Source organism: Alosa sapidissima, chromosome 21 (genome assembly GCF_018492685.1).
Source record: "Alosa sapidissima isolate fAloSap1 chromosome 21, fAloSap1.pri, whole genome shotgun sequence".
NCBI lineage: Eukaryota > Metazoa > Chordata > Actinopteri > Clupeiformes > Clupeidae > Alosa > Alosa sapidissima.
The window spans coordinates 14,038,764-14,048,038 of record NC_055977.1 but is presented as its reverse complement, the minus strand read 5'-3'; the positions used below and the strand labels follow the sequence as shown (position 1 = coordinate 14,048,038).

At 43.6% G+C, this 9,275-nt stretch overlaps 1 protein-coding gene across 3 annotated transcripts; it reads left to right on the top strand.

The window, feature by feature from the left end:
- The first annotated feature begins 627 nt into the window (after nt 1-627).
- LOC121695764 (transmembrane protein 74-like) lies at nt 628-3,250 on the top strand. Of its 3 annotated transcripts, XM_042076878.1 has the most exons (3): nt 628-699; nt 1,263-1,405; nt 1,900-3,250. In XM_042076878.1, exon 3 carries the CDS (start codon nt 1,955-1,957, stop codon nt 2,801-2,803), a length of 849 nt encoding a protein of 282 aa, XP_041932812.1. In that variant the 5' UTR covers nt 628-699; nt 1,263-1,405; nt 1,900-1,954; the 3' UTR covers nt 2,804-3,250. The 3 variants fall into 3 exon arrangements, with proteins under 3 accessions (XP_041932812.1, XP_041932813.1, XP_041932814.1); XM_042076879.1 differs by lacking the exon at nt 628-699 and having other exon boundaries at nt 1,192-1,405; XM_042076880.1 differs by lacking the exons at nt 628-699; nt 1,263-1,405 and adding an exon at nt 1,577-1,621.
- The last annotated feature ends 6,025 nt before the right edge of the window (nt 3,251-9,275 follow it).

The window sequence follows — 9,275 nt, the reverse complement described above, 5'->3', positions numbered from 1 at the left end:
GTGTTTGTGTGTGTGTGAGAGAGAGAGAGAGAGAGAGAGAGAGAGAGAGAGAGTGTGTGTGTGTGTGTGTGTGTGTGTGTGTGTGTGTGTGTGTGTGTGTTAAACATTAGAAGACATGAGGTCATGGTGCACATTACAGCCCTAGTAGTTTCATGTCAGTGGACAACTGTTAGCAGCCTGTGAGCTGATGCATGGTCTTCGGAGCCATTTACAGATTAAGAGAGCTCCCTGAGAAAAAAACATGCCGTGAATGTCTGTCTTCCATCTGGCGGGAGAGAAAGAGGCCATCTGGGGCTTAAAATTTACCACATTCCCCCACCGGAACGCATGATAATGTGCTGTAAAATGTGACATATGCACAAACATACATGCACATGCACACACACACACATACACTTATTTTCTTCTAGCCTCTACTTATCTTCCTCTCCCTCCTCCTCTCTCTTTCTCTCTCTCTCTCTCTCTCTCTGTCTCTGTCTCTCCATCCAGCTGCTTGTGTGACAACCTAGAAGTGTTAGAGACAGCCTGTAGCGTGTAGCCACCTTTCAAGCGCTGATGTGAGTAGCAAGCCTTGGCCACCCAGTGTAACCCAAGCCTCGCTTCTCCCCATGTGTGTGTGTGTGTTTGTGTGCGTGCATGCAGCATCCCAAAGCGCGCAGCAAGTGCCGGAACAGCGGGTGGAACTCATTGAGGCGTTAGGTAATTATGACCTATGGCATGCTTGACTGCACTGATTTATGCAACACACCGTGTACGGTCAGTGTTGGATCGCAGGCATGTGAAATCACAAAGCGAAGGTCATTGAATGAGCAGTAAAAGAGACGGGGAGTGCACAGTATTTCTATAGGTTATTTATTCATTTAAAAGTCTATATTTGAATGTTACAGTGGAATAGCATGTGGTCGTCAGGAGTCCTGAGAGTAGCCTAGTCTCGATGCTATTATGAAACAAAGATGACCATACTTTGCAAACGTCTTATAAAAAAATCCACTTTCACTTTTATGCTGCAGTACATGGAGATTCGTTGTTTATTCACATCGTGATTTGGGAACAATAAAATCAAACTGACATATCATTTATGTGTTGACTGAGATTTGAATGAGATTTCAGTTGACTTCATCCAACAATGCCGCCCCTTTTCTCTTTCTCTCTCTCTCTCGCTCTCTCTCTCTCTCTCTTTCTCTCTCTCACTCTCACACACACACACACACACACACACACACAATGCCGCCTCTCTCTCTCTCTCTTTCTCTCTCGCTCAGCTGAGTAGTGCCGCGCGCTCTGGATTCGGTCCCTCTGAGGAACACAGAAGTTAATTCAGCTCCGGAGCTCCTCGCGTGGGAGGAACTGGCTGAGTCTTAAGACGGAGGAGCCCGAAATGCCTCCGCGAGCCCGCGGGGATAAGGTATTTAACTCTGGCTCGTCTCACATGCAGCGATCGATCTGACATTTTTCCCTCTTCCCTCTGTTTTGCTGAAATGTTATTTAGAAAATGTAATATTTCGATTAAACATGCAAAAACGGAGGTTTTGGACTACCATTCATTAAACTACTTTGGTTATAGGCTACCGATATACACGAAGTATGTGAAGTCTACTTAAGATTTGTGTTCCCTTTCGGAGTAATGTGGTTAAGATCTCATTTTCTCAGACATTTTAATGTAATATCACTTTATGTGTAATGCTTATTCAGAAGCTAATTCTGTTTTGAATTAAGGTTGTTGCCTGTTGTTGCAGGCTACACAAACTAATTTCGATGATAATCCCTTCTTGTTTGACCAAAATGCATTATCATAATATAATCATGTTTCTTAACAGATAACCTAGGGGAGAGAGTAAGTATAAGATTGAAGTGCTGTCTGATTGGAAACGACAGTCTAATCATGTTCTTTTGTTTTAGGGATGGTGGACGTATCTTAAACGGAGTGCTCTAGACACTAAACGCAAATGCCCAAATGGCCGATTTGGAACTCTTCTACTTTGATCAACAAAGTCAACCTGACTGGCAAGCGTTTAACTTGCACTTGGACAACTCAGATATCTGTGGCTTTGAGTGCTCCCTCGCAAAATCACAACTGGCTCTCCGAAGGCGTGATTCCGAAGAAAACGCGATTTTCTGTGAGGAGCGGAGGAATTCAGCACCTTGGACAGCGGCCGCGCAGAATAGCCAACTCTGCGATTTGAACGATCAGGATAAAGCGCCGACTGTGTGCATTGAGAAAGACTTAGAGTCTTCCTTGGCTTTTCTAGATGACAATGCTGAACTTGACCCCAACAATCCACGGCCGCCAGATAAACATAACTATGCCTGTATGTGTGAGACATCTTCGAGCGATCTCCAAGAGGTCTTTCCGGATTTTTCGCACTTGCCCGATGAAGACCTCGACTTTGAGGCAACGGGGAAGTCGACAGATTACGGATTCATATGTGCGGTCACGTTCTTGATCACGGGCATCTCTCTAGTGGTCATCTCTTACACGATCCCTAGGGACGTTACCGTCAATCCAGACAGCGTGTCTGCTAGGGAGATGGAGAGGCTGGAGCGAGAGAACGCTCGTGTGGGTGCCCACCTGGACCGGTGTGTTATCGCAGGATTGTGCTTACTGACTCTCGGCGGAGTCATCCTATCGATTCTCCTCATGGTCTCTATGTGGAAAGGTGAAATGGTCAGAAGGAAGGCGTTTGCGTATTCCAGGCAGTCGACTAAACTTTATGGCTCCATAAATTTCCGCACAGCGGGAAGTCCATCTGGACCCTCCCTGCATATATCCACGGACGAGGACGAGACGGAAGTTCTCAACTAAGGAGGAGGCAACCACAGACGGTCTGGATCTTATCCTGGCGGAGTGCCAAAAAACGAGCTCTTCCCTCGCACAGCTTCTTTCCATTGCACCCTTAAGTGTAAAATTTCACCAGCTGTTGTCTTTTGGAATACTGACAGACGCAGTCCTAATAGCTTCCAATGCTTGGTATTTGCATGTTATGGGCTTTAATTCTCTCTCTCTCCCTATCTCTATCTCCCTCTCTCTCTTCCTCTCCCTCTCTCCTTCTATCTCTCTCTCTCTCCCTCTATCTCATTCTCTCTCTCCCTCTCCCTCCCCATATATCTATCTATCTATCTACCTGACCATCTAGCTATCATTTATCAAAAGTTTTTTTGTAATTATATTAATATATTGTACATCTATGATAACATACCATGCGTTAACTTTGTGAAAACAGGGCTACCATTTTAAACTACGATACCTTGAGACATTTGAATTGTGTTATTGCCAAAACACCACTTTTTCATGAAACTGAGCCAATTAAACACCTGTATGACTCTGCAGTCAAGGCCACATGCAAATGACAGTACTTCAGCATGGCAGAACCATACCAGGCAACCACAAACATTTGAAATGCACACATCTCCACACCACATCACCGCCCAGAAAACATGCTTTTCCTTCTCACAAATCAATGCACTGAGTGAATACCCCCCACCCCCACCCTAACACACACACACACACACACACACACACACACACCTTTAGCACTTCATTTCAGGAGAATAGCCCCCCCCCCCCCACCCTGACCTATTCCTACACAGCATTTACCATAAAGAGCAAATCCCAGTGTATAGCTGAAATAGAAATCACAAGAAGGTGTCATCTTTATCAGTGGTGTATGAGTCAAAACAGCCTACAGCTGTTGGCAGCTGAAATATACCCCATGATTTAGGTGCAGGGAGTGCTGTGTGTGTTGCAGTTTATACAATGGAACTGCTTACAGGGAGCAAGATCAGATTATCCTCAGCAGAGTATGAACAGAAGAGCGTGCACATGCACGCTCGCACGCACACACATACACAGACACACACACACACACACACACACACAGTAAAACACTGATGCCCGCACTCACACAACACTAAAATGCACACACACACACACACAGTAAAACACAGATGCCCCCTACACCAAACCCCCCCCCCCCCCACACACACACACACACACAAATACAGTAACACACTTTAAAATACAGATGCACACAAACACACACACACACACCAACATCAACCGGATATGCAGTCTGAGTTTATTTTATTAGCCGTGTGTCATGATTCCAAGAGAAAACTAGCCATCATGTGAGCATATGGCAGAGTCAAGTATGACACAAGAGGCTGGGAGTGTGAGTGAAATCTACATGCATAGCCCACCATCTCTGCCAACACTATCCCACAGCAGCCAGGTAATTTGACACTGCTGGAGATGAGGGGCAATTTGTGTGACTTTGTCATTGTCTCACGTATATGCTCTGACTTCTGGATATGTGAGAGGGTCTCGAAATAACATATCTATTCGCAAACCCTGTAGAAGCATTTTGGAGACTCACTGTCTCTGTGTTAAATTCTTAAGAAGATTCAAGCAGTGCAATAAGTAAATATGTCGGCTAAGCAAGTAAACCTGAAAACATGTAAAATGGAAAACATAAACACGTAAATCTTGAAGACCTTTGAACCCTAATGTTACTCTGTAATACAAAGTATAGCCTACCAGTTCAGAGCCACAAGCAATCTCCTAAAGGACTTGTCAATGTTAATTTAGATATGCTATTGGTCAATGTGTGTGTGTGTGTGTGTGTGTTTTTTTTTTTTTTACCGCAGGCCCATTATTCAGCCTTCCAGCCAACCAGTTTCAGTTGGCTGTGTTGCCTTGGGGGCCTGTTTAGGATTGACTTCCTCCTCTCTGCCCTCCCCTCCCCTTCACCGTCCTCTCAAGAATCACTCCCGGTAATCATTCACTGCCCCAGGTCAGAGGAAATGAGATTGAATTGACGTGGGGGTCAAAGAGGGGCAATGGCTTGGGTGTGTCCGCGTTCTTGTGGGGGGAAACGGCTGTGTCAAACGTACATGCACGCAGCATGCATAAACACACGTTAACACATACATATATAAACACACACACACACACACACTCACACAGGAAGAGAGAGAGATGCACCATATCTAACATCCACAATCCCAAAAACAGAGAGAGAGACAGAGACAGAGAGAGATGGAAAATGAGAGTCTGTTCCCCATTACTTTCCATTGTCATATTCATTAATCAACAGATTGTGTTACAGTAACTCCAAGAAGAGAGGAATGTGATCTGAAAGACCGTATTACGGTGCAGACAGCCAAATCAAAACCCAACCCTCGTTAAAATCTACCGTGCTGTTTTGCTTCACTAGTATAATTGCTTGCAGTTATTTGGTACAAAAAAAAAAACATAAAAATTGGGACAACTTAAATCTTTGCTCTTTAATGTTATGTTTAACAAATGCATTTTGTTTCCACGAGTTAGTTGCATAGCAACAGCAGGACAAAGATTGCAGATAGGGGGAGAGGGAGATGAAGGCTAAGTGTTCCTTTTACACAGAAAGGCCTTGACAAAACTTATCACCACAAAAGAAATGGCAAGTTTTAAATGAACAAAAAAGAAAAGGCAGAGATAACAACTCTAAACCGGATCAGACATCAAGGCATTTTGGAGCTACTCGTGAGATTTCCCTCACCCTTCTCATATTGACACGTTGGCAGATGAATCGGATGGGTGAAAAAACATAATATAATCCATATCCCTGAACAGCAATTACTGTGGACTTTTAGTCAGCCTGCAGTGTGGCGCGTGTCTTTATGGCTGATGCGGCTGCAGTCCCCTGGGGGAGCCTGAGAGATGGGGGATGAGTAACTTCTCTACGTGTCTCCCTCATCTCTGCGCTCGGCAGGGCACTGGGGACTGGACGGAGCGTGACAGCCGGCCAGACATTGATGCCGACGCTTCTTCGCCCACATAAGGCCCGTGCCCCAACACCCCCCCCCCCCCAACCTCCTATCTTCCACTTCTCTCCTACCCCCTCCTCCTCCACTGACTCTCCCCCCCTTTCTCTTCCCACGCCTCTCCTTTTCGCTCCTCTTCACTCGTTCCCTCCTCCTCTCTTTCTCCTTCCTACTCATCTTCTCCTCTTCCCTCTTCTCTCCTTCCCACTCCTCTTCCCACTCCTTTACTCTCCTCCTCTTCCCTCTCCCCTCCTTGAGTCCTCCACTGACTTCCTCTCCTCACCTCCCCTCCTCTTCTCTTCCTCCCTGCTGTCCAGATGAGCCAGTCACCCAAGAGACACAGAGAGAGATAGAGAGGGGGGGTGGAGAGTGGACATAACCATAGAAACAAGGAGTAATTTGGTTGCTAAGGACAAGAAAAGCAAATGGATAAAAAAGGCCTCAATTCTAAATCATTTTTTTTCCCACAAAGTTAATCTTGCCTTGAAAGCAATGAATCACTAAAATGTTTCAATTTGTACAGAGTACACATTATCTTCCAACACTTTCTTCGAGGCAAACCACTGGCGACAAGTTCTACACAAATATACAATGGTTGATTTAACCAAAGAGAAATACACTTTGCAACTGAATGTAGTCTAAGGTAGGTGCACTCAGAGATAAGCCATCTATGTCAAAGGACCTTCCCCATAACGCAATTAAACAATGATGGAGAACTTCCACCCAGGACTGATTACATCACATGGATGACAATATGACAAGTACTGTAACTCTCCTCTAAAATGAGAGCAACGCTTTTCCCTGGATCAGGCTGTTGAATGTGGATAAAATGGGATAATGTAGCTCCCTGAATGTTCAGGTCACTCTCGTTTCAACACTATTTGCTTGCTTTTCAAAAGTGTCATCAGCTAACGGTGTTGACGATGAAAATGAGAGGATAAACTGAGCTGCTACCGCGTTGTGCGGAAGGAATCTCATAACCTCAGGTGCAATAATTCTGTGGGAATGTATAATTTAACTATGGGGGTTATATGTGACATTAATCTTTGTGGCGGGACAGCTTTACTTACCTCGCCGCAGATTTATATGGTAATTATGCAGTGTCGAGGGGGCCACGCAGCCGTCGTCGTCGTTCGCCTCCTCGCCGAGAAAAATGAAAAGTTTCCATTTTGTATTGATCCTGTTTTAAGTGTATGGAGCACTGTAGCTGACACGCTGCAGGGATAGTTTTTTCTTCACTACTTTCATCCCAAGAATCTGAAACAGCATGACATCTGTGCTGCTTTCAGACAGAAAGATATTGTTTGTCCCTTGTGAGGCTGAACAAAAAGAAGCTTTAAGATAAAAATAGTTTCCTTTTCCTTGTCTTGTAATTACCACCCAGTCTTTCCCTCATTTGTCATTGAGTTTTACTGCACAGCAGGTTGAGCAAAAAAAAGAAAGTTTTATTTTAATGATTGCATTGCATATCAGTTGGCCTACTTATTTTGCAACTGGTGGTATATTTTGAAAGAGTACGCATATTCTGGTGCTCGCAGCAACCAGATGGATTGTGCACAAAACTTTTCCAGGAAATGCACATAGGCCTACAGATCTATTTTTATGTAAATCCAGACTCGAAAGTCAGATGTTTATGAAAACTGCAGCTGTCTGAACTACGGTTATCCTCCTTGGTACAGCTCGTACGCGGTTTTTCCTGATTTGCCAGAAACGCATTTTACAGCCAACACAGACTGCCCCTCTTAATTTCTCTGCACCATGTAAAGTGCTCAGTATATCGGGTAGTAGACAATCACGTTGATATATTGTAACTGTGCAGCACGAAAGCCAGAGAGTGCTGAACTCGAATGCTCCTCTCCTGCGTTTCTTAAAAAAGCTCTGCTGACGGGCCGGGGAGGACACGGTTGGGTCAGCAGAACCCGCGGAACAATTTAGTCGCGCTCAGACGTATGTCTCCCACTCAGCGCTGTACAACAAACGAGGCCATGTGTCACATCTATGAACGTTAGGCACAAAAGCAGATAGGTGAAAGCAACAACCCAGCCTCACAACAAACCGGTGCTTTGTGTAACGTTACTCATGTTTCTTGATTCAGCACGAACAAAAAGTGTGAAGGCTTTGGGTGATTGCTGTCAGATTTATTGGGATAATCAGTTGAGCTATGTGGACTGGGTTATGTTTGCTGAGAGAGATGTACACATATTCCTGCATATTTTAGCTACAAACTCTCCTGCTCAATTCTACCTCCACCTCAACCTCTCTACCACCACTAACAAGCTGCCTTCTTTGAAACAACAGCCCAGGAAAGGAGAGATCAGCGCCTTTCACTCTTTCATTACAAAGCAGTGATGCACCTCAGCGCTACCAATTACACACAGCAGACAGCAGAGAGATCCTAAATCATGAGCATGCACACAACACAGAGACCATTAATGTAGTTAGAGCTAGGATGTTGATACAAGTAAATGGAAGACCAGAGAAATCCCAGCCCTCCCCCACCCCACTCCCCTGGTTATTTACAGCTCAGCCTGGTCCTGAATATGGCACTGACAGATTGCATTCATATGGCAAGGATGTGGAACTAAACCACTCAGACAATGCAGATGGCAAGCCTCCAGAGGTGTGTTGTGGGCTGATTGAAGTTTATTGAGGCCTATTTTTAGGCAAGTTAATGTAAGGTAGGCATGACATGGAGTTATACAAGATGACTGATATATAAGATCATTATTTTTGACCGAGCTTCCCTTTTCCTGGTGTAGCATGGAGCAGATATGAAGAAATAAGTATACAGGCACAGAACTATGTGAATTCTAAGATCAGTGTGCTTTTCCTTCTGTGATGCAGGGGTGTAGCACAAGATCCTGCACTGTAAACCCTAATTCGTTCAATAAACATAAAATTTTCGAGGCAACACGTTGCCCTAAATATTTTATGTTATGTATTGTTCAATAAACGAACAAATTTACGTCAAGTGTACGACATGTGCCAAATAGTAATGCATGATGAATTTTAGTACAATAAACTAGTTTTGCATGTTACAACAACGTAAACTTGCGATGAAAGAATACCTTCAATGTATGTTTATGTAACTTATAAATACTTACTATTTTAACTTGAACTTTTAGTTAAGTGAGCATAAAATGTCTTTTTAATTCAATTAAAAGTTCATTAGACATTTCTTATAGTTAAATGTGTTTTAGGCTGCTTAAGCTATGAAAGTAAAAGAAACAGTTTATATTCAGAACACTTGAGTGTTTATTCAATTGTTACTCAACTCAATCTTTTTCAGAGTTCAAAATACATCTGATCAATATCAAAATCACAGAGAATAGAAATACAAGCTCTATAGAAATTCTACATACACACACAGATGTAGAATACACCATCAATACAATTTCAAGAACACACACACACACACACACACATATATATATATATATATATATATATATATATATATATATATATATAAA